The following is a 25,937-nucleotide window of genomic DNA, read 5'->3' on the forward strand; positions in this document are numbered from 1 at the left end:
CTCCATGTAGACTGGCTGCTTCCTGCAGACTGGCAGCTCGGGCTGCTTCATGTAGACTGACAGCTCTGGCTGCTCCATGTAGACTGGCTGCTTCATGCAGACTGGCAGCTCGGGCTGCTTCATGTAGACTGACAGCTCTGGCTGCTCCATGCGGACTGACAGCTCTGGCTGCTCCATGCAGACTGACAGCTCTGGCTGCTCCATGCGGACTGACAGCTCTGGCTGCTCCATGCGGACTGACAGCTCTGGCTGCTCCATGTAGACTGGCTGCTTCCTGCAGACTGGCAGCTCGGGCTGCTTCATGTAGACTGACAGCTCTGGCTGCTCCATGTAGACTGGCTGCTTCATGCAGACTGGCAGCTCGGGCTGCTTCATGTAGACTGACAGCTCTGGCTGCTCCATGCAGACTGACAGCTCTGACTGCTCCATGCAGACTGACAGCTCTGACTGCTCCATGCAGACTGACAGCTCTGACTGCTCCATGCAGACTGACAGCTCTGGCTGCTTCATGCAGACTGGCAGCTCTGGCTGCGCTGAACAGGCGGGAGACTCCTGCAGCGCTGTGTCGGAGGAAGGCTCTGGCTGCGCTAAACAGGCGGAAGACTCCGGCAGCGCTGGAGATGAGGAAAGCTCTAACAGCGCTAGATAGGCGTGAGACTCCGGCAGCGCAGGAGAGGAGAAAGGCTCTGGCTGCGCTAAACAGGCGGGAGGCTCCGGCAGCGCTGTAGAGGAGGAAGGCTCTGGCTGCGCTGAACAGGCGGGAGGCTCCGGCAGCGCTGTAGAGGAGAAAGGCTCTGGCTGCGCTGAACAGGCGGGAGGCTCCGGCAGCGCTGTAGAGGAGGAAGGCTCTGGCTGCGTTAAACAGGCGGGAGACTCCAGCAGCGCAGGAGAGGAGAAAAGCGCTGGCTGCGCTGAACAGGCGAGGCACACTGAAGGCCTGGTGCGTGGTGCTGGAACTGGTGGTACTGGATCGAGGACACGCACAGGAAGCCTGGTGCGGGGAGCTGCTACCGGAGGGCTGGGGTGTGGAGGTGGTACTGGATAGACCGGACCGTGCAGGCGCACTGGAGCTCTTGAGCACCGAGCCTGCCCAACCTTACCTGGCTCGATGCCCACTCTAGCCCGGCCGATACGAGGAGCTGGAATATACCGAACCGGGCTGTGCACCCGCACTGGAGACACCGTGCGCTCCACAGCATAACACGGTGCCTGCCCGGTCTCTCCAGCCCCCGGTAAGCACAGGGAGTTTGCGCAGGTCTCCTACCTGGCATAGCCATACTCCCTGTAAGCCCCCAAGAAATTTTTGGGGCTGACTCTCGGGCTTCCATCCGCTCTGCCGTGCTAGCTCCTCATAATGCCGCCTCTCTGCTTTTGCTGCCTCCAGCTCGGCTTTGGGGCGACAATAATCTCCAGGCTCATTCCAGGGTCCTTTACCGTCCAATTCCTCCTCCCATGTCCATAACTCCAGGTGGTGCAACCTCTCCCACTGTAGCTGCTGCTGCTCCTGCTGCTGCTGCCTCTGTTGCCTCTTCTCCTGTTGCTCCTTTGGGCGGCTACACTCCCCTGGTTTAGCCCAGGGTCCTCTCCCGTCGAAGATCTCCTCCCATGACCAGAAATCCTTGGTGAGCATCTCCTTTTCGGCTGCTCCTGCCTGTTGACACGCCGCTTGGTCCGTTGGTGGTGGGTGATTCTGTAACGGTTTTCTAGTGGTGATGAAGGAGAGTCGGACCAAACTGCAGCGTGTCGATTGCGATCCATGTTTAATATAACAAAGAAACACGAACTTACAAAAAAACAATAAACGAAACCGAAACAGCCTATCTGGTGCAAACTAACAACGAGTACACATAGGACACTAAGGACAATCACCCACGACAAACTCAAAGAATATGGCTGCCTAAATATGGTTCCCAATCAGAGACAACGATAAGCACCTGCCTCTGATTGAGAACCACTCCAGACAGCCATAGACCTTGCTAGACAACCCACTAAGCTACAATCCCAATACCACCACCAAAACCCCAAGACAAACACACCACAATTACAAAAACCCCATGCCACACCCTGGCCTGACCAAATACATAAAGATAAACACAAAATACTTTGACCAGGGCGTGACAGTGACAGATTTCTTTGTAACATCGTTAGCCGGCTGTGAAGATAAATCTTGCGCAAACTCAACATGAGTCTGTTAAATCAGCCCTTTTTAAAGTTCTAAATCGTTGCCGGTAAGCCTCAGGAATCAATTTATAAAGCTATAACACAGCCATTTTAACCTTATCATAGAGCTGAATATGCTTCCTGCACAACACACAATGTTACATTAAAGTGTAACATCAGAATCAGACCAACTCCTAGCGTCAGCAGAAACACGCTCAAAACAACAAAAATAATGTCTCAGGGTCCTTCTCATTCAATTTTGTCAAAAGCTGTAAGTCTCCAACATTATCAAATGTGTCCGGGGCACGACCGAGAGGAGCGACCCCTTGGTAAATCAGAGCACAGTCATGCTGTAGCTGTAAACACAATAATGCTGTAGCTGTAAACACAATCATGCTGTAGCTGTAAACAATCATGCTGTAGCTGTAAACAATCATGCTGTAGCTGTAAACACAATCATGCTGTAGCTGTAAACAATCATGCTGTAGCTGTAAACACAATAATGCTGTAGCTGTAAACACAATCATGCTGTAGCTGTAAACACAATAATGCTGTAGCTGTAAACACAATCATGCTGTAGCTGTAAACACAATCATGCTGTAGCTGTAAACAATCATGCTGTAGCTGTAAACACAATCATGCTGTAGCTGTAAACACAATCATGCTGTAGCTGTAAACACAATCATGCTGTAGCTGTAAACACAATCATGCTGTAGCTGTAAACAATCATGCTGTAGCTGTAAACAATCATGCTGTAGCTGTAACACAGTCGTGCTGGAGCTGTAAACAATCATGCTGTAGCTGTAACACAGTCATGCTGTAGCTGTAAACACAATAATGCTGTAGCTGTAAACACAATCATGCTGTAGCTGTAAACAATCATGCTGTAGCTGTAACACAGTCATGCTGTAGCTGTAAACAATCATGCTGTAGCTGTAAACAATCATGCTGTAGCTGTAAACACAATCATGCTGTAGCTGTAAACACAATCATGCTGTAGCTGTAAACAATCATGCTGTAGCTGTAAACAATCATGCTGTAGCTGTAACACAGTCATGCTGTAGCTGTAAACACAATAATGCTGTAGCTGTAAACACAATTATGCTGTAGCTGTAAACAATCATGCTGTAGCTGTAACACAATCATGCTGTAGCTGTAACACAGTCATGCTGTAGCTGTAAACACAATAATGCTGTAGCTGTAAACACAATCATGCTGTAGCTGTAAACAATCATGCTGTAGCTGTAACACAGTCATGCTGTAGCTGTAAACAATCATGCTGTAGCTGTATCATGCTTCCTATTACGCAACAATGCTTCCTTCACTCATGCTGCCAAACTTACCCTCGTAAAACTGACTATCCTACCGATCCTTGACTTCGGCGATGTAATTTACAAATCAGCCTCCAACACTCTACTCAACAAATTGGATGCAGTCTATCACAGTGCCATCCGTTTTGTCACCAAAGCCCCAGATACTACCCACCACTGCAACCTGTATGTTCTCGTTGGCTGGTCCTCGCTACATATTCGTCGCCAAACCCACTGGATGTAGGTCATCTATAAGTCTTTGCTATGTAAAGCCCCGCCTTATCTCAGCTCACTGGTCACCATAGCAGCACCCACACGTAGCACACGCTCCAGCAGGTATATTACACTGGTCACCCCCAAAGCCAACACCGCCTTTGGCCGCCTTTCCTTCCAGTTCTCTGCTGCAAATGACTGGAACGAATTGCAAAAATCACTGAAGTCAGAGACATTTCTCCCTCACTAACTTTAAGCATGAGCTTTCAGATCAGCTTACCGATCGCTGCAGCTGTACACAAGCCATCTGTAAATAGCCCATCCAATCAACTACCTACATCATCCCCATATTTTTTTTGCTCTTTTGCAGTCAGTATTTCTACTTGCACATCCTCATCTGCACACATATCACTCCAGTGTGAATGCTAAATTGTAATTATTTCACCACTATTGGCCTATTTATTGCCTTCCCTCCTTACTTCATTTGCACACACAGATCTTTCTATTGTGTTATTGACTGTACGTTTGTTTATCCCATGTGTAACTTTTGTTTGTGTCGCACTGCTTTGCTTTATCTTGGTCCAGGTCGCAGTTGTAAATGAGAACTTGTTCTCAACTGGCCTACCTGGTTAAATAAAGGTGTTCTCAACTGGCCTACCTGGTTAAATAAAGGTGTTCTCAACTAGCCTACCTGGTTAAATAAAGGTGTTCTCAACTAGCCTACCTGGTTAAATAAAGGTGTTCTCAACTGGCCTACCTGGTTAAATAAAGGTGAAATAAAACAAAAATTAAATGTTTAAAAAATCATGCTCTAGCTGGAACAGAATCAGTTATTTCTGTTGTTCAAAAGAGAGACTACTAAGGCTAACAGACAAAGCAGGCCATTGTAACGAAACCGGGAAACGGCTGAGGTAAAGGCTGCCCCAGTGGTAACTTTAAGTATACCCCTTTCCATCAGATTGGCCAGATATCAACCTAACAGTATTTTTTAAAACTTGTGTCACTAATTTCAACATGGTAGTGATCATCGATCTTCAACAGCCCTTCTTCAGTACATAATTCTAAAAGTTCCTGATGGAATGAGAATTAACTCGTTTACTTCCCCTCTGCTGAGCACACCAGACCACAACAAGAGAAAACGGCAATCACACTGGGCACTACAGGAGGTAGATGAGATACATAAGGAGCTTCCCCAAATCCTACAATAACTCAACCCTAGTCTTCGTGGAGACAATTACGCACTGTAGCCCACTGGCATGGAAAAACCCTCCAGCACGCTGGAGGATTCCCACCAGCCATGGATGTGCCCCCGCGACAACTGCTACATCCACGGACTCCACACAAAAACAACAAAATAACCATGCCCAACATGTTCCAAAGTGGAACACGTCACTAAGCTTAACAGGGGAAAGAAAGGCTATAGCTCCGGGTAGCAAATGGTACTACCCTACCCAAATCTCCCACTAAGGTACACAGCCGATTGTACTCACCTCCTCGGACCGATGTCCCAACAGCGAGTAGAGCAAGAGTTTCCAGCCTGGGCAGGGGCCTGGAAACTAACCAATGTTCCTCTCCAAGGCAGCACACAACCAACTCTCCACCGCAGGGGCAAGTTTACCAAACCCCGCAGCTCAAAAAAAAAAAAGATGCAAACACAACACCTAGAGTTTTCTCCCAAACAAAATACACTCATCAGGTAACTTAACCAAGTATTAGGCTACTTTACTGGACAACCAAAATCACAGATCCGTCTCTACGGCACGATACCGAACACTTATAAGACTATGCAGTGACCAAAGCACATCCCAATTAGTGTCAACCCATCATTATTATTCCCCACTTGACACGAACCGACTCGTAAGCCTGTAACAAAAACGCAGAGATCAAGTAACAACAAAAATATATTTATTAACTCATACACCTCCGCTGTCTTCAATCAGGATCTCAGCGATCACTGCCTCATTATCTGTATCCGCTATGGATCCGCAGTCAAACGACCACCCCTCATCACTGTCAAACACTTCCTAAAACACTTCTGCGAGCAGGCCTTTCTAATCGACCTGGCCCGGGTATCCTGGAAGGATATTGACCCCATACCGTCAGTTGAGGATGCCTGGTCATTCTTTAAAAATAACTTCTTCACCATCTTAGATAAGCATGCTTCGTTCAAAAAATGCAGAACTAAGAACAGATATAGCCCCTGGTTCACTCCAGACCTGACTGCCCTCGACCAGCACAAAAACATCCTGTGGCGGACTGCAATAGCATCGAATAGTCCCCGCGATATGCAACTGTTCAGGGAAGTCAGGAACCAATACACGCAGTCAGTCAGGAAAGCAAAGGCCAGCTTTTTCAAACAGAAATTTGCATCCTGTAGCTCTAACTCCAAAAAGTTCTGGGACACTGTAAAGTCCATGGAGAATAAGAGCACCTCCTCCCAGCTGCCCACTGCACTGAGGCTAGGTAACACGGTCACCACTGAAAAATCAATGGAGAACAAGAGCACCTCCTCCCAGCTGCCCACTGCACTGAGGCTAGGAAACACGGTCACCACTGATAAATCCATGATAATCGAAAACTTCAACAAGCATTTCTCAACGGCTGGCCATGCCTTCCTCCTGGCTACTCCAACCTCGGAAACAGCTCCGCCCCCGGCAGCTCCTCGCCCAAGCCTCTCCAGCTTCTCCTTTACCCAAATCCAGATAGCAGATGTTCTGAAAGAGCTGCAAAACCTGGACCCGTACAAATCAGCTGGGCTTGACAATCTGGACCCTCTATTTCTGAAACTATCCGCCGACATTGTCGCAACCCCTATTACCAGCCTGTTCAACCTCTCTTTCATATCGTCTGAGATCCCCAAGGACTGGAAAGCTGCCGCGGTCATCCCCCTCTTCAAAGGGGGAGACACCCTGGACCCAAACTGTTACAGACATATATCCATCCTGCCCTGCCTATCTAAGGTCTTCGAAAGCCAAGTCAACAAACAGATCACTGACCATCTCGAATCCCACCGTACCTTCTCCGCTGTGCAATCTAGTTTCCGAGCCGGTCACGGGTGCACCTCAGCCATGCTCAAGGTACTAAACGATATCATAACCGCCATTGATAAAAGACAGTACTGTGCAGCCGTCTTCATCAACCTGGCCAAGGCTTTCGACTCTGTCAATCACCATATTCTTATCGGTAGACTGAGTAGCCTCAATTTTTCTGATGACTGCCTTGCCTAGTTCACCAACTACTTTGCAGACAGAGTTCAGTGTGTCAAATCGGAGGGCATGTTGTCCGGTCCTCTGGCAGTCTCTATGCGGGTGCCACAGGGTTCAATTCTCGGGCCGACTCTTTTCTCTGTATATACAGTGGGGCAAAAAAGTATTTAGTCAGCCACCAATTGTGCAAGTTCTCCCACTTAAAAAGATGAGGCCTGTAATTTTCATCATAGGTACACTTCAACTATGACAGACAAAATGAGAAAAGAAATCCAGAAAATCACATTGTAGGATTTTTTATGAATTTATTTGCAAATTATGGTGGAAAATAAGTATTTGGTCACCTACAAACGAGCAAGATTTCTGGCTCTCACAGACCTGTAACTTCTTATTTAAGAGGCTCCTCTGTCCTCCACTAGTTACCTGTATTAATGGCACCTGTTTGAACTTGTTATCAGTATAAAAGACACCTGTCCACAACCTCAAACAGTCACACTCCAAACTCCACTACGGCCAAGACCAAAGAGCTGTCAAAGGACACCAGAAACAAAATTGTAGACCTGCACCAGGCTGGGAAGACTGAATCTGCAATAGGTAAGCAGCATGGTTTGAAGAAATCAACTGTGGGAGCAATTATTAGGAAATGGAAGACATACAAGACCACTGATAATCTCCCTCGATCTGGGGCTCCACGCAAGATCTTACCCCGTGGGGTCAAAATGATCACAAGAACGTTGAGCAAAAATCCCAGAACCACACGGAGGGACCTAGTGAATGACCTGCTGAGAGCTGGGACCAAAGTAACAAAGCCTACCATCAGTAACACACTACCCTGCCAGAGACTCAAATCCTGCAGTGCCAGACGTGTCCCCCTGCTTAAGCCACAGGCCCGTCTGAAGTTTGCTAGAGAGCATTTGGATGATCCAGAAGAAGATTGGGAGAATGTCATATGGTCAGATGAAACCAAAATATAACTTTTTGGTAAAAACTCAACTCGTCGTGTTTGGAGGACAAAGAATGCTGAGTTGCATCCAAAGAACACCATACCTACTGTGAAGCATGGTGGTGGAAACATCATGCTTTGGCGCTGTTTTTCTGCAAAGGGACCAGGACGACTGATCCATGTAGAGGAAAGAATGAATGGGGCCATGTATCGTGAGATTTTGTGTGAAAACCTCCTTCCATCAGCAAGGGCATTGAAGATGAAACGTGGCTGGGTCTTTTAGCATGACAATAATCCCAAACACACCGCCCGGGCAACGAAGGAGTGGCTTCGTAAGAAGCATTGCAAGGTCCTGGAGTGGCCAAGCCAGTCTCCAGATCTCAACCCCAAAGAAAATCTTTGGAGAGAGTTGAAAGTCCATGTTGCCCAGCAACAGCCCCAAAACGTCACTGCTCTAGAGGAGATCTGCATGGAGGAATGGGCCAAAATACCAGCAACAGTGTGTGAAAACCTTGTGAAGACTTACAGAAAACGTTTGACCTCTGTCATTGCCAACAAAGGGTATATAACAAAGTATTGAGATAAACTTTTGTTATTGACCAAATACTTATTTTCCACCATAATTTGCAAATAAATTCATAAAAAATCCTAATGTGATTTTCTGGATTTTTTTTTCTCATTTTGTCTGTCATAGTTGAAGTGTACCTATGATGAAAATTACAGGCCTCTCTCATCTTTTTAAGTGGGAGAACTTGCACAATTGGTGGCTGACTAAATACTTTTTTGCCCCACTGTATCAATGATGTTGCTCTTGCTGCGGGCGATTCCCTGATCCACCTCTATGCAGACGGCAGACGACACCATTCTGTATACTTCTGAACCCTTCCTTGGACACTGTGCTATCTAACCTCCAAACAAGCTTCAATGCCATACAACACTTCTTCCGTGGCCTCCAACTGCTCTTAAATGCTAGTAAAATCAAATGCATGCTTTTCAACCGTTCGCTGCCTGCACCCGCACGCCCAACTAGCATCACCACCCTGGATGGTTCCGACCTAGAATATGTGGACATCTATAAATACCTAGGTGTCTGGCTAGACTGTAAACTCTCCTTCCAGACTCATATCAAACATCTCCAATCCAAAATCAAATCTAGAATCGGCTTTCTATTTCGCAACAAAGCCTCCTTCACTCACGCCGCCAAACTTACCCTCGTAAAACTGACTATCCTACCGATCCTCGACTTCGGCGATGTCATCTACAAAATTGCTTCCAACACTCTACTCAGCAAACTGGATGCAGTTTATCACAGTGCCATCCGTTTTGTCACTAAAGCACCTTATACCACCCACCACTGCGACCTGTATGCTCTAGTCGGCTGGCCCTCGCTACATATTCGTCGCCAGACCCACTGGCTCCAGGTCATCTACAAGTCCATGCTAGGTAAAGCTCCGCCTTATCTCAGTTCACTGGTCACGATGGCAACACCCATCCGTAGCACGCGCTCCAGCAGGTGTATCTCACTGATCATCCCTAAAGCCAACACCTCATTTGGCCGCCTTTCCTTACAGTTCTCTGCTGCCTGTGACTGGAACGAATTGCAAAAATCGTTGAAGTTGGCAACTTTTATCTCCCCGTACACAAAACGAGGTCTGTACAGAAATGGTTTGTCGCGATCGGTGTGGAAGAACTTGACTAGCCTGCACCAAGCCCTGACCTCAACTCCATTGAACACCTTTGGGATTAATTGTAACGCCGACTGCGAACCAGGCCTAATCGCCTAACATCAGTGCCCGACTTCACTAATGCTCTTGTGGTCACAGCAATGTTACAACATCTAGTGGAAAGCCTTCCCAGACTTGTGGAGGTTGTTATAGCAACTCCATATTAACGCCCATTATTTTTGGAATGAGATGTTCGACTAGCAGTTGTCCACATACTTTTAGTCATGTAGTGTATCTTAGATCGAGGAACACATTCTCTTGGGGCACTGTCATTAGAATAACACGTGCGATTGGCAACAGTTTTCCATCCTCTTTTGATTGGCTGCCGAAAATATCCGAGTTCCGTGACGTCTGACTGAAGTATCCAGTGAAAATTGCATCTAAAAACATCTGGCCAATACGATGAGAGTGGGCGGGACATCCTCCAGAAAGCAATAGTTCTTTGGTGTCAGTCAGTAGCTTAAAAATTATTGTCTTAGCTTCAGAACTTGTGTGTGTCAGCCTGGCAAAGTTGCTGGAGTTAATAAACTATATAGATTAATTTGCCTACAACGTACAGTTCTGTTATGGAACTGGACAAAATGGACGAGAACGACTGGAAATACCACGGAGAGGGCAACAAAAGCCTAGTGGTTTCTAATGTCCAGGTGAGCTAGCTAATGTTAGGTCAGTAAGCTAAAATCTTGGTAGCTAGCATATGCTACTAACTAGCTAGGTAGCTAATATATTAGCTAGCTGGTCAGGTTGTCTGGCGTCGTCCAGATCTATAAAAGCAAAACGTGGAAAGTAAAAAATTGTTTATTTTACTTGTCACTAGATTGTTTGTCTAGTAGTCATCTGATTTGTTGTGTTTTTTTTCCTCTCCCCCACATCAGTTGCTAGCTACCAAATATCAAGCTAGCGTCGTAGCTAACGTTAGCCACATTTAGTGCCTTGGAAATCAAACTAGCAATGTATTTACGGTAGCAAGCAAGCTAGCTAGCTAACTTTAACCTTGCTGATTTATCACATGGGTTACAGCAAATGACTCTCACTCCACCTTTTTAAATGTATATTTAGGTACCTTCTTTAAAATGATGTCCCATGCTGATATTTTTCAACACTTTTCCTATCCAGCACGCCAGAGTCCTTCGGCTCCTGAAGTATTCTACAAAAGATGCCGAAAACTCGCATAAGGTTAGAAAATCTTTTCCCGTGTCCCATTAGTTGACTTCTTCCCCCCCTTCATAACAATTACAACCATAAACTGTCAGATCTTGGTTTGGTAACAAAAGATACGCTCCTAAATCGAGATGTCTTAAGAATTGGTTTATTCTGTGAATCGTTTAGTGTCTTTTTATTATGATTAATCAACAACTCAATCCAACTCCCTGTATTGGTTGTGTTTCCATGTGATCATTTAAAAGGAATTTGGGAGGGGGGGGATTTCGTTTCTGGAAATCAACATTTGTGTGGGCAAGGCGGAGTAACGTTACGTTGCCACCATATTCTGATCTTTGGTCATTTTTTTTGTATTTTTCCTCACTAAAGGTTAGGATTATGGGAGGGGTTAGCTGATCCCAGATCTGTCCATTTACTTGTGTAAGGCTCTCAAAGGTCCAGTTAAGGATGAATGGCTTTCATTGACTGCTTGTATCAACCAAGCGAGTGAAGGCACAAACACAAGTATCCCGTCATTGCATTTACACAGAGCTCTGAAAAAATGAACACTCTAGGATTGTCTCAGAAACCTAATTTCTCTTGACGATCTGTTTCTTCTCTTCCAGACAACAGAACAAGCTTTTCTCCACATACAGAACATAGTTGACTATAGTCAAAATGTCATGAAGCCACTGCTGGGGGAGAAATTCATCCACAACGGAGTAAGACATATATATATATATATATATCTATTCTGTGCTAACCATGTTGTTGTAAATAGCATGGTACCTTTCCCCCAATATGTTATGAGGTTAACTGTTTGGTTAAGAGACAGTTCTTTCTTTGCCACATGTTACTAATAAAGTTATCAAATCCAGTTGAAAGGTTATGGTCAGTTCTGTTCCCTGATACAGCTTTGTATGATAGTATATGCTATAGATACACCAATCAATGCATTATTGTATGATAGTGTATGCTATAGATACACCAATCAATGCATTATTGTATGATAGTATATGCTATAGATACACCAATCAATATATTATTGTATGCTATAGATACACCAATCAATCAATGCATTATTGTATGATAGTATATGCTATAGATACAACAATCAATATATTATTGTATGCTATAGATACACCAATCAATGCATTATTGTTTGTGTAGGAGGCTGTGAAGCTCCCGCTGGACTTTGTCCGACAGCTGTCATTGAAGGTTCAGCAGGAAAGGCCAGGTACGTGTCGCCTTTTTAGTTGTCAGGGTTTGGCATCTTCAGGTTGTCATGAAATATGACACATCACATTTCCTTGTGTTGTTGTGGAATACATCAGCAGACTAAGCTGTGGACGTGTGCGTGTGAAGTTGGTGGTGACAGAATGCTATCTACAGGTAGTGGAATCTACAGTCTACGTGTCTTGTGTAATGGAACTCTAAATTGCTTTGTATTTATTTCATCATTATGAGGAAAGGACTTCTTCATGACTATAGTTGAAACCTGCACATCATGGCCAGTTCCCAGACACGGGTGATCACAGTCAGGGATTAAAAATCAGTCTCCAACGAGATTCTCTGTTGAAAGAGCTGTTTAGTTCAGAACTAGGCTCAATGTCTCTGGGGGTGAAAAAAGGGCCCCAAATGTCTGTGACTGAAGTTGTCGTGAATGTGTTATAACAACCCATCTGTCTGTGTGTTCCATGTCATGGCAGAGTCTCGCTGTGACAAAGTGATGGATACGTTGAGTGGATGTGCCTTGTGTCTGCCTAACCTCACCCAGCTCTCCTCCTGCTGCTGCTGCAGAGAACACAGACCTCCTCTCTGTATAGAGATTAAGGTACAGTCGCAGTCCTCTCATATCTGTATAGAGATTAAGGTACAGTCTCGGTCCTCTCCCTATAGAGATTAAGGTACAGTCTCGGTCCTCTCCCTATAGAGATTAAGGTACAGTCTCGGTCCTCTCCCTATAGAGATTAAGGTACAGTCTCGGTCCTCTCCCTATAGAGATTAAGGTACAGTCTTTGGGCCCTGGTAAAAAGTAGCACACACACACTACTGTTCAAAAGTTTGGAGTCACTTAGAAAGGTCCTTGTTTTTGTCCATTAAAATAACATCAAAGGCCAGCATCCCGGAGTTGCCTCTTCACAGTTTGACGTCGAGACTGGTGTTTTGTGGGTACTATTTAATGAAGCTGCCAGTTGAGGACTTGTGAGGCATCTGTTTCTCAAACTAGACTCTCTAATGTACTTGTCCTCTTGCTCAGTTGTTGACCGGGGCCTCCCACTCCTCTTTCTATTCTGGTTAGTGCCAGTTTGCACTGTTCTGTGAAGGGAGTAGTACACAGCTTTGTACGAGATCTTCAGTTTCTTGGCATTTTCTCGCATGGAATAGCCTTCATTTCTCAGAACAAGAATAGACTGACGAGTTTCAGAAAATGTCTTTGTTTTGAGCCTGTAATTGAACCCACAAATGCTTACGCTCCAGATACTCAACTAGTCTAAATAAGGCCATTTCTATTGCTTCTTTAATCAGAACAACAGTTTTCAGCTGTGCTAAGATAATTGCAAAAGGGTTTTCTAATGATCAATTATCATTTTAAAATTATAAACTTGGATTAGCTAACACAACGTGCCATTGGAACACAGGAGTGATGGTTGCTGATAATGGGCCTCTGTACGCCTATGTAGATATTCCATTAAAAAATCTGTCGTTTCCAGGTACAAAAGTCATTTACAACACTAACAATGTCTACACTGTATTTCTGATCAATTTGATGTTATTTTAAATGGACAAAAAAAGGTTATTTTCTTTCAAACACAAGGACATTTCTAAGTGACCCAAAACTTTTGAGAGGTAGAGAGACCGACCATTTGGGACGGCCTTAGTCATCTCCCCATTTTTAAGGCTGGAGCTATAGTTGTAGAAGAGTAGGAAGTTAAAGCTCATTGAGAAACACTGTAGAACCGGTTCTCAAAACCAATTTACATTCCTGGTTAAACAATGATTAAATAAACAGATTATGTAAACTTGACGAGTTTTTTTTTTTTATTTTTTTTATTTTTTATAAATATACAAATACACAGACCGTGAAAAGACATGTGATGACACTCCTTTTATAAGGACCTGGGTTATTGAATACAGGATTAAAGGAAAACTGAGTCAGAAGTCATGGGGGTTTTGATGTCAAGCGATGAAGGGACAAGTGTGTTTTTTTTTTTTTTAGCTAAAAAAGAACCGTTTGTTGATTCCACTTAATCAAGTCAGCCGCAGTGACTCACTTCTGGTCTCGTGTTTTACAGCCCAAATGTGGATTTCTGCCGTCCTCTAGACACGTTACGAAAGAAATCAAAAACCAGGTGTGCCGCTTCTGCATGCATCAACATTTTAAGGTGAGTTCACATTGTTTAGGGAACGACGTTGGAATAACCTGCCGTACTACATTCGTTTGATGACCTTGAGGGTTCTTCAATGAGAAATGACGTGTACATTACCTAGTCAAATAGAACAGAGCACACATCTACCAGAGAATAGACTAGGGGTTAGGACATCTACCAGAGAATAGACTAGGGGTTAGGACATCTACCAGAGAATAGACTAGGGGTTAGGACATCTACCAGAGAATAGACTAGGGGTTAGGACATCTACCAGAGAATAGACTGGGGGTTAGGACATCTACCAGAGTCTGGACAGGTTAGGACATCTAGGAACAAACAGAGAATGTCCTAGGCACGAGGAACCTCAAAACAACTTTAAAATAGAGAATAGACTGGGGTTAGGACATCTACCAGAGAATAGACTGAGGGCTAGGACATCTACCAGAGAATAGACTGGGGGCGAGGACATCTACCAGAGAATAGACTGGGGGCGAGGACATCTACCAGAGAATAGACTGGGGGCGAGGACATCTACCAGAGAATAGACTAGGGGTTAGGACATCTACTAGGAGCCAGGCATTTGTTCTTGTGAAAGTTGAGTGTTGTGATCAGTGTCTGCCCCCTGGTGGTGAGACTGGAGAACTGCGTCGGATGGAGACAAACGGACTGAGTTTAGTGCTCTTCTCTCTAACTCAACAGTTGGCCCATGGAAAGTGGAAACGGCTGAGCCGGTACTGTCTCTTAGACCTGTTCTCAGGGTAAGTGACAGTACACGTCACCTGCCCAGTTATCAATTCAATTCAAGGGGCTTTTTTGGCAGGGGAAACATATTTACATTTCTAAAACAAGTGAAATAGATAATAAACAAAAGAACACAAAGTGCACAAAAGTTCAAAAATAATGAAGACCTTTCACATCATATTATGTCTATATACAGTGTTGTAACGATGTGCAAATAGTTAAAGTACAAAAGTAAATAAATAAACATGGGTTGTATTTACAATGGTGTTTTGTTCTTCGATGGTTGACCTTTTCTTGTGGCAACAGGTCGCACATCTTGCTGCTGTGATTGTCACCATCTTGTGGTACACATGGTATATCTACAACCATTGATCTGACCATGTCCAGGCTGGATCTATAGTCTATATGTGGTTATTAAATGTCTCTATACAGGCTGTATATGTCTATTAAAGTGCCATGTGTACTCAGCCTGAATCTCTCCAGGCTGGATCTAGCCATCAAGCTGATAGGGAATTAAACAACTTTGTCAAGGTCTCTATCTCAGTACACCTGGTACCCATTCTGCAACAGTAGTCCTCTCGTTGCTGCACGGGGTTATTAAACCTGTCTGTCTCTATCCAGGCTGGATCTATAGCTGTCAGGGTTATTAAACCTGTCTGTCTCTATCCAGGCTGGATCTATAGCTGTCAGGGTTATTAAACCTGTCTGTCTCTATCCAGACTGGATCTATAGCTGTCAGGTTTATTAACCCTGTCTGTCTCTATCCAGACTGGATCTATAGCTGTCGGGGTTATTAAACCTGTCTATCCAGACTGGATCTATAGCTGTCAGGTTTAATAACCCAGCCAGCTATCTCTATCCTGTCTGTCTCTATCCAGGGTGGAGAGTGTATCTACAGCTGTAAGGATGATGCTGACGTGTTACAGGACCTAGATGAATTGGCTCAGCATCTACGGCCATACTTCCTCCCTAGTGGCAGCCTTATGAACGGACACCAGTCCAGTAAGGTTGGTATCCACATTATATCCTGCCTCCTAAATGACACCTGTATAGTGCACTACTATTGACCAGAAGCCCTGAGGGGGCTCTCGAACTCAACTCTGGACCTCAAAGCCAGTTCCACTGTGTTTTCAGTGTTCCCCTCTAAAATCAGGGACTGATTTTTAGACCTGGGGACACCAGGTGGGTCCAATTTAATGATCAGGTAGAACAGAAAACCAGCAGTCTCCGTCCCTCGTAGGGTCAGAGTTGAAAACCCCTGACAGAGGATAGAAACACGTAAAGGGAGGGAGGGAGGGGGGGAGCTGGGTAAAAGGGGGAGCTGGGTAAGGGGGGGAGCTGGGTAAAGGGAGGGGGAGGGGGAGCTGGGTAAAGGGAGGGAGGGGGAGCTGGGTAAAGGGAGGGAGGGGGAGCTGGGTAAAGGGAGGGAGGGGGAGCTGGGTAAAGGGAGGGGGAGGGGAGCTGGGTAAAGGGAGGGAGCTGGGGAGCTGGGTAAAGGGAGGGAGGGGGAGCTGGGTAAAGGGAGGGAGGGGGGAGCTGGGTAAGGGAGCTGGGGAGCTGGGTAAAGGGAGGGAGGGGGAGCTGGGTAAAGGGAGGGAGGGGGGAGCTGGGGAGCTGGGTAAAGGGAGGGAGGGGAGCTGGGGAGCTGGGTAAAGGGGGGAGGGGGAGCTGGGTAAAGGGAGGGGGAGCTGGGGAGCTGGGTAAAGGGAGCTGGGGAGGGGGAGCTGGGTAAAGGGAGGGAGAGGGGGAGCTGGGTAAAGGGGGGAGAGGGGGAGCTGGGTAAAGGGGGGGAGAGGGGGAGCTGGGTAAAGGGGGGGGGGAGCTGGGGGGGAGCTGGGGAGCTGGGAGGGAGAGAGGGGGAGCTGGGTAAAGGGAGGGGGGCCCATTCAATGGATTAGTCCACTGAGACCGGGGCATCCCTGCGGGCCCATTCAATGACCACTGAGACCGGGGCATCCCTGCGGGCCCATTCAATGACCACTGAGACCGGGGCATCCCTGCGGGCCCATTCAATGACCACTGAGACCGGGGCATCCCTGCGGGCCCATTCAATGACCACTGAGACCGGGGCATCCCTGCGGGCCCATTCAATGACCACTGAGACCGGGGCATCCCTGCGGGCCCATTCAATGACCACTGAGACCGGGGCATCCCTGCGGGCCCATTCAATGACCACTGAGACCGGGGCATCCCTGCGGGCCCATTCAATGACCACTGAGACCGGGGCATCCCTGCGGGCCCATTCAATGACCACTGAGACAGGGGGCATCCCTGCGGGCCCATTCAATGACCACTGAGACCGGGGCATCCCTGCGGGCCCATTCAATGGACCACTGAGACAGGGGCATCCCTGCGGGCCCATTCAATGACCACTGAGACAGGGGCATCCCTGCGGGCCCATTCAATGACCACTGAGACCGGGGCATCCCTGCGGGCCCATTCAATGACCACTGAGACCGGGGCATCCCTGCGGGCCCATTCAATGGATTAGTCCACTGAGACCGGGGCATCCCTGCGGGCCCATTCAATGGATTAGTCCACTGAGACCGGGGCATCCCTGCGGGCCCATTCAATGGATTAGTCCACTGAGACCGGGGCATCCCTGCGGGCCCATTCAATGGATTAGTCCACTGAGACCGGGGCATCCCTGCGGGCCCATTCAATGACCACTGAGACCGGGGCATCCCTGCGGGCCCATTCAATGACCACTGAGACCGCTGTGAATCAGAATCCTTGTGTGCCATGAAAAAAATGTAATCTATTTGTGACTGCTCCACTAAAGCATCTTGGTCTACCAACTGCCTATCAAACAATTAAAATGTGGTCAGCCCTACATTTGGAACATATCCTGTCTCTCTTTCTGTTTTAATGGCCCTTCACAGACCACTGGGACGAGCCTCCCTCAGTGTCTGCCCATTCAATGGATTTTTCCACTGGTCACTGTGCTTCTGCTTGTTCTCTGGGGCCCATTCAGGGTTACTGAGACCGGGGCATCTCTGGGCCCATTCAATGACCACTGAGACTCTGGGCATCCCCGGGTTACTTCAATGACCACTGGGCCGACGGGCATCCCTGCGGGCCCATTCAATGACCACTGAGACCGGGGCATCCCTGCGGGCCCATTCAATGACCACTGAGACCGGGGCATCTCTGGGGCCCATTCAATGACCACTGAGACTCTGGGCATCCCTGCGGCCCATTCAATGACCACTGAGACCGGGGCATCCCTGCGGGCCCATTCACTGACCACTGGGGCCGGGGCATCCCTGGGGCCCATTCAATGACCACTGGGCCGGGGATCCCTGCGGGCCCATTCAATGACCACTGGACCGGGGCATCCCCGGGCCCATTCAATGTAAAGTGACCACTGAGACCGGGGCATCCCTGCGGGCCCATTCAAAGCCACTGAGGGGGCATCCCTGCGGGCCCATTCAATGACCACTCTCTGGGCATCCCTGCGGGCCCATTCAAAGCTCTCTGGGCCCGAGACCGGGCATCCCTGCGGGCGCATTCTGGCCCACTGAGCCGGGGGCATCCCTGCGGGCCCATTCTCTGACCACTGAGACCGGGTTACTGTAAAGCTCTCTGGACCACTGAGACCGCTGTGAATCAGAATCCTTGTGTGCCATGAAAAAAATGTAATCTATTTGTGACTGCTCCACTAAAGCATCTTGGTCTACCAACTGCCTATCAAACAATTAAAATGTGGTCAGCCCTACATTTGGAACATATCCTGTCTCTCTTTCTGTTTTAATGGCCCTGTACAGCCAGGGGACGAGCCTCTCCTCAGTGTCTGCTTCCTGCTTGGGAATTTTTCCTGGTCACTGTGCTTCTGCTTGTTCTCTGGGGCCGACGCCGGGTTACTGTAAAGCTCTCTGGGCCTGACGCCGGGTTACTGTAAAGCTCTCTGGGCCGACGCCGGGTTACTGTAAAGCTCTCTGGGGTTGATGCCGGGTTACTGTAAAGCTCTCTGGGGTTGATGCCGGGTTACTGTAAAGCTCTCTGGGGTTGATGCCGGGTTACTGTAAAGCTCTCTGGGGTTGATGCCGGGTTACTGTAAAGCTCTCTGGGGTTGATGCCGGGTTACTGTAAAGCTCTCTGGGCCCGACGCCGGGTTACTGTAAAGCTCTCTGGGGTTGATGCCGGGTTACTGTAAAGCTCTCTGGGGTTGATGCCGGGTTACTGTAAAGCTCTCTGGGGCCGACGCCGGGTTACTGTAAAGCTCTCTGGGGTTGATGCCGGGTTACTGTAAAGCTCTCTGGGGTTGATGCCGGGTTACTGTAAAGCTCTCTGGGCCCGACGCAGGGTTACTGTAAAGCTCTCTGGGGTTGATGCCGGGTTACTGTAAACTGACTCTGGGGTTGATAAAAAGGTGTTTATAAATACATTTCTGGGGATGATTCTGGGTTACTGTAAACCTCTCTGGGCCTTGGTCAAATGTAAACCCTATTGATGTCTGGTTACTGGAAAGCTCTCTGGGGTTGATGCCTGGTTACTGTAAAGCTCTCTGGGGTTGGTCAAATGGAACTGTAATTCCTCTGGGCCCGATGGAACAGGGTTACTGTAAAGCCTCTGGGGTTGATGCCAAATGGAACCCTATTCCCTCTGGACCCTGGTGATGGAACTGTAAAGCTCTCTGGGCCCTGGTCGGGTTACTGTAAACTCTCTGGGGCCCTGGTCAGTTACTGGAAGCCCTCTGCCCAGGTGACTGGAACCCCCAATGACCCTGGTCAATATAAAAAGGTGTTTATAAATGGAACCCTCTGGGCCCTGGTCAGATGGAATTCTGGGCCCTTCAGATGGAACCCTCTGGGCCCTGGTCAGATGGAACCCTATTCCCTCTGGGCCCTGGTCAGATGGAACCCTATTCCCTGGGCCCTGGTCAGATGGAACCCTCTGGGCCCTGGTCAGATGGAACCCTCTGGGCCCTGGTCAGATGGAACCCTCTGGGCCCTGGTCAGATGGAACCCTATTCCCTCTGGGCCCTGGTCAAAAGTAGTGCACTACATTGGGAACAGGGTACAGTTTGAGACCGTCTTAATGTTCTGTCCTCCTTTCCTGTAACTTTGTTTAAACCCCCAGGTGGTTCTGAATGAGTTGATCCAGGTGATCGTGAGTGCCCTGTTGAGCTCCTGGGACCCCAGGAAGACTCACCTGTCTGAGGGCAGAGTGAGGTGTGAGGCCAGCCTCCTGCACCGGGACCTGCTACGCAACAGTGAGAGACAGGGATACTTGGCGTGGAGAATTTAAAAAAAGGCTCATTCATGCTTTATAACAAGCTATACAGCATTATAAACCGGGTGGTTCGAGCAGTAAATGCTGATTGGCTGACAGACGCGGTATATCAGACCATATACCACATTATTTTTTTTGGCTCTAATTACACTGGTAACCAGTTTATGATAGCAATAAGGCACTCTGGGGGTTTCTGGGATATGACCAATATACCACAGCTAAGGGATGTATCCAGGCACTCTGTGTTGCGTCGTGTCTAAGAACAGCCCCTAGCCGTGGTATATTGGCCATATACCACACCCCCTTCGTGCCTTATTGCTTAATTTTATTGAATGTGTTACCAAAATATACCGAACCAAATTATAAACGCAACATGCAACAATTTGCAAGATGTTACCGTGTGACAGTTCATATAAGGAAATCGGTCAATTTAAATAAATGAATTAGGCCCCTGGATTTCCTAGATTTTTCACACGGGAATACAGATATACATCTGTTGGTCACAGATACCTTTTAAAAGTGTCAGTAGATTTATGTCTATCCGTACCATAAACCGGATCGCCACCATGGGGCACTTTGTTCACAACGTTGACGTCAGCGAACCGCTCTCCTACACAACAACATACACGTGGTCTGAGGTTGTGAGGCCGGTTGGACGTACTGCCAAATTCTCTAAAACTATTATAGAGAAATTAACATTAAATTCTCTGGCAGCAGCTCTGGTGGACATTCCTGCAGTCAGCATGCCAATTACACACTCCCTTAAAACTTTAGACATCTGTGGCAAAACTGCACATTTTAGTGACCCCAGCACAAGGTGCACCTGTGTAATGATCATGCTGTTTTTATCAGCTTCTTGATAATGCCACACCTGTCAGGTGGATGGATTATCTTGACAAAGGAGAAATTCTCACTAACAGGGTTGTAAACACATTTGAGAGAGAGAAGCTTTCTGTGTGTCTGGAACAGTTTTGATTTCAGTTCATGAAGTACGGGACCACACACTTTTACATGTTGTATTTTATATTTTTTGTTCAGTGTAGTTTGACGCTTTCATGAGAATAACACAAACAAACAAACCTTAAAACATTTACATTTTATATATTTAAATCTTATCAACGTCAATATTTGTTATTATTATTTTTTTCAGCTAACCACTGCCTACCCAAAGATTGCGTCCTGGACAAAATTCTGGGGACTCAGATGTTGGATAATTTAGACATTGAGGGGTTAAACCCCCTGTTTAAACGAGTGGAGCAGCATCTACAGGACTTTCCTAAAGAGAGGTGAGAACCACAATACTGTTATTCAGTGGTTTCATTTGGCGTGTAATAACCTAGGTAGACCACGTGTAATAACCTAGGTAGACCACTAGACGGAGTGTAATAACCTAGGTAGACCACTAGACGGAGTGTAATAACCTAGGTAGACCACTAGACGGAGTGTAATAACCTAGGTAGACGGTGTAATAACCTAGGTAGACGGTGTGTAATAACCTGGGTAGACGGCGTGTAATAACCTAGGTGGACCGCGTGTAATAACCTAGGTAGACCGCGTGTAATAACCTAGGTAGACCGCGTGTAATAACCTAGGTAGACCGCGTGTAATAACCTAGGTAGACCGCGTGTAATAACCTAGGTAGACCGCGTGTAATAACCTAGGTAGACCGCGTGTAATAACTAGGTAGACCGCGTGTAATAACCTAGGTAGACCGCGTGTAATAACCTAGGTAGACCGCGTGTAATAACCTAGGTAGACCGCGTGTAATAACCTAGGTAGACCGCGTGCAATAACCTAGGTAGACGGTGTGTAATAACCTAGGTAGACCGCGTGTGATAACCTGGGTAGACCACTAGACCACGTGTAATAACCTAGGTAGAAGGCGTGTAATAACCTAGGTAGACCGCGTGTAATAACCTAGGCAGACCACGTGTAATAACCTAGGTAGACCACTAGACCATGTGTAATAACCTAGGTAGACCACTGGACGGTGTGTAATAACCTAGGTAGACCACTAGACCACGTGTAATAACCTAGGTAGACCACTAGATGGCGTGTAATAACCTAGGTAGACCGTGTAATAACCTAGGTAGACCACGTGTAATAACCTGGGTAGACCACTAGATGGCGTGTAATAACCTGGGTAGACCACGTGTGATAACCTAGGTAGACCGCGTGTGATAACCTGGGTAGACCGTGTGATAACCTGGGTAGACCGCGTGTGATAACCTGGGTAGACCGCGTGTGATAACCTGGGTAGGCGGCGTGTGATAACCTGGGTAGGCGGCGTGTGATAACCTGGGTAGGCGGCGTGTGATAACCTGGGTAGGCGGCGTGTGATAACCTGGGTAGACGGCGTGTGATAACCTGGGTAGACGGCGTGTGATAACCTGGGTAGACGGCGTGTGATAACCTGGGTAGACCACTAGACCGCGTGTAATAACCTAGGTAGACCACTAGACCGCGTGTAATAACCTAGGTAGACGGCGTGTGATAACCTGGGTAGACCACTAGACCGCGTGTAATAACCTAGGTAGAAGGCGTGTAATAACCTAGGTAGACCGCGTGTAATAACCTAGGTAGACCACGTGTAATAACCTAGGTAGACCACTAGACCATGTGTAATAACCTAGGTAGACCACTGGACGGTGTGTAATAACCTAGGTAGACCACTAGACCACGTGTAATAACCTAGGTAGACCACTAGATGGCGTGTAATAACCTAGGTAGACCACGTGTAATAACCTAGGTAGACCACGTGTAATAACCTGGGTAGACCACTAGATGGCGTGTAATAACCTGGGTAGACCACGTGTGATAACCTAGGTAGACCGCGTGTGATAACCTGGGTAGACCGCGTGTGATAACCTGGGTAGACCGCGTGTGATAACCTGGGTAGACCGCGTGTGATAACCTGGGTAGACCGCGTGTGATAACCAAACGCGTGTGATAACCTGGGTAGGCGGCGTGTGATAACCTGGGTAGACGGCGTGTGATAACCTGGGTAGACGGCGTGTGATAACCTGGGTAGACGGCGTGTGATAACCTGGGTAGACCACTAGACCGCGTGTAATAACCTAGGTAGACCACTAGACCGTGTAAAAAGGTAGACGGCGTGTGATAACCTGGGTAGACCACTAGACGTGTAATAACCTAGGTAGACCGCGTGCAATAACCTAGGTAGACCGTAGCAATAACCTAGGTAGACCGCGTGCAATAACCTAGGTAGACCGCGTACAATAACCTAGGTAGACAGCGTTAACCTAGGAAGACCGCGTGCAATAACCTAGGTAGACCGCGTGCAATAACCTAGGTAGACCGCGTGCAATAACCTAGGTAGACCGCGTGCAATAACCTAGGAACCGGTGCAATAACCTAGGAGACCGCGTGCAATAACCTAGGTAGACCGCGTTAACCTAGGTAGACTCGTGTAAAACCTAGGTAGACCGCGTGCAATAACCTAGGTAGACCGCGTGCAATAACCTAGGTAGACGTGCAATAACCTAGGTAGAGGCGTGCAATAACCTAGGTGCGTGCAATAACCTAGGTAGAGCGCGTGCAATAACCTAGGTAGACCGCGTGCAATAACCTAGGTAGACCGCGTGCAATAACCTAGGTAGACCACTGGACGGCGTGTAATAACCTAGGTAGACCACTAGATGGCGTAAGCACAGAATTGTCTAGAATGTAATTGTATGCTGTGGAGTTAAGATTTCCCTTCACTGGAACTAAGGACCTTATCCCAAACCATGAAAACAGCCCCAGACCATGATTCCTCCTCCACCGTTTGGATACAAACGCCAGCTGTACTTCCCAAGTTATATATAAATATATATCTATCTTAAACATTTTTTTGGGGGGGACTAATGAAAACAAATACCAAAAGATGAGTTGTTTTTCTCTTCTTCTGACTGACTGTCTGCTTGTAGAAGTAGCCTTCAGATCGATGGACCGTACAGCCACAGCTTCCTGGAGAAGATCCAGAAGTGTCCGACTGAAGACGACGGCTCTATCGAGTACGCTGTCGGAAAGGTGAGAACCCTCTTCTTCCTTACCACGCAACTCTGTAAAACCTGAATTATTTACACAAGGCTCCATAAATATACATTATATTGTTTAGGGCTTTAGTGCTTGTTGTTCCCCACACAGGTTGTAGTCTAATGTCTAATAAAGTGGATTTGTTTAAAAAAAAAAAGCTTATTTGTCTAATATGGCTGTTTCTCATCAGGTCCACCAGTACAGAGTTGCCATGACAGCCAAGGACTGCTCTATCATGATCACCATAGCAACCTGTGGGGAGGAGGACGGGTGAGGACCTAGTTGAATTCTACCTAGTTGGCCTCTGTAGTGCTACAGTCCAATCCTTGTACTGTTAGCACAAACAGACTGGTTCCCAGGCTAACCAGTCACTACTATATACTGACCCTCATTCTTCTCCCCTGTGTACTGCCAACATGGAGCTGACCCTCATTCTTCTCCCCTGTGTACTGCCTACACTGAGCAGACCCTCATTCTTCTCCCCTGTGTACTGCCTACACTGAGCAGACCCTCATTCTTCTCCCCTGTGTACTGCCTACACTGAGCAGACCCTCATTCTTCTCCCCTGTGTACTGCCTACACTGAGCAGACCCTCATTCTTCTCCCCTGTGTACTGCCTACACTGAGCAGACCCTCATTCTTCTCCCCTGTGTACTGCCTACACTGAGCAGACCCTCATTCTTCTCCCCTGTGTACTGCCTACATGGAGCAGACCCTCATTCTTCTCCCCTGTGTACTGCCTACACTGAGCAGACCCTCATTCTTCTCCCCTGTGTACTGCCTACACTGAGCAGACCCTCATTCTTCTCCCCTGTGTACTGCCTACACTGAGCAGACCCTCATTCTTCTCCCCTGTGTACTGCCTACATGGAGCAGACCCTCATTCTTCTCCCCTGTGTACTGCCTACATGGAGCAGACCCTCATTCTTCTCCCCTGTGTACTGCCTACATGGAGCAGACCCTCATTCTTCTCCCCTGTGTACTGCCTACATGGAGCAGACCCTCATTCTTCTCCCCTGTGTACTGCCTACATGGAGCAGACCCTCATTCTTCTCCCCTGTGTACTGCCTACAGGTTGGACCAGAGCCTGGAGATCCAGCCTTCGAAGCCTCGCTTCACCTACTCCGTGTCCATCCTAGACCTGGACCCTAAACCCTACGACAGCATCCCTCACCAGAGCAGACTGGACTCCAAGATAGTCAACCACTACCTGAGGAGCACCCTGCCCAACAACCAGGAACTAGCCAATCAGAGTGTCTTCCTGGGCTGGGACAGAGAAGGAGAGGACTGTACTCTGGTGTTCCATCCTGTATAACCACTCCCTCTGCTGTCTGGCTTTCCCGCTTGGTGTTACCTACTCTCCCTCCCCCGTACCCTAACCCCTCCCTCCCCCTAACCCCTCCTACTATCCCCAGACTGAACGCTGCTGTGGAACTGAGAGCAAAATTGAATGAACTGAACTGGGAAAAATCCTTTAAAAAAAACTAAAAAGATTTGCCATATTATATAACCTGAATTTAGGAAACTGAGTGCTGTGTCCCTAATGGCTCCCTATGGGCCTTGGTCAAAGGTAGTGCACTATATAGGTAACAGGGTGCCATTTGGGGAGCTATGGTGGCACATATGACCCCGGGGTCTTCTGAAGCGCATACCAGGAAGTGACGTCTTATGGTGCGAGGCTCTGAGAGACCATGGATACAATCAAGTCTTTATTTGGATTCCCAGGCTCCTCTCCCCCAGCCTCCATCTCCTCTCCCCCAGCCTCCATCTCCTCTCCCCCAGCCTCCATCTCCTCTCCCCTATCCTATCCTCCATCTCCTCTCGCCCAGCCTCCATCTCCTCTCCCCAGCCTCCAT

At 47.5% G+C, this 25,937-nt stretch overlaps 1 protein-coding gene across 1 annotated transcript; it reads left to right on the forward strand.

The window, feature by feature from the left end:
* The first annotated feature begins 9,971 nt into the window (after positions 1 to 9,971).
* Positions 9,972 to 25,918, forward strand: ippk (inositol 1,3,4,5,6-pentakisphosphate 2-kinase). The gene is made up of 13 exons (XM_042323736.1): positions 9,972 to 10,203; positions 10,673 to 10,732; positions 11,323 to 11,418; positions 11,867 to 11,933; positions 12,406 to 12,530; positions 13,993 to 14,082; positions 14,767 to 14,826; positions 15,633 to 15,815; positions 19,891 to 20,023; positions 21,194 to 21,329; positions 23,973 to 24,075; positions 24,272 to 24,351; positions 25,156 to 25,918. The coding sequence occupies exons 1-13, from the start codon at positions 10,123 to 10,125 to the stop codon at positions 25,394 to 25,396; spliced, it is 1,455 nt and encodes a 484-aa protein (XP_042179670.1). The 5' UTR covers positions 9,972 to 10,122; the 3' UTR covers positions 25,397 to 25,918.
* Positions 25,919 to 25,937: the final 19 nt, after the last annotated feature.

The sequence above is a fragment of the Oncorhynchus tshawytscha genome, linkage group LG07 (genome assembly GCF_018296145.1).
Source record: "Oncorhynchus tshawytscha isolate Ot180627B linkage group LG07, Otsh_v2.0, whole genome shotgun sequence".
NCBI classification, from domain to species: domain Eukaryota; kingdom Metazoa; phylum Chordata; class Actinopteri; order Salmoniformes; family Salmonidae; genus Oncorhynchus; species Oncorhynchus tshawytscha.

Coding starts and splice junctions, on each gene's coding strand:
- ippk (XM_042323736.1), top strand. CDS start 10,123: ATGGAACTGGACAAAATGGACGAGAACGACTGGAAATACCACGGAGAG. Junction 24,076..24,271: donor TCGAGTACGCTGTCGGAAAG/GTGAGAACCCTC, acceptor GTTTCTCATCAG/GTCCACCAGTACAGAGTTGC. Junction 24,352..25,155: donor ACCTGTGGGGAGGAGGACGG/GTGAGGACCTAG, acceptor TACTGCCTACAG/GTTGGACCAGAGCCTGGAGA.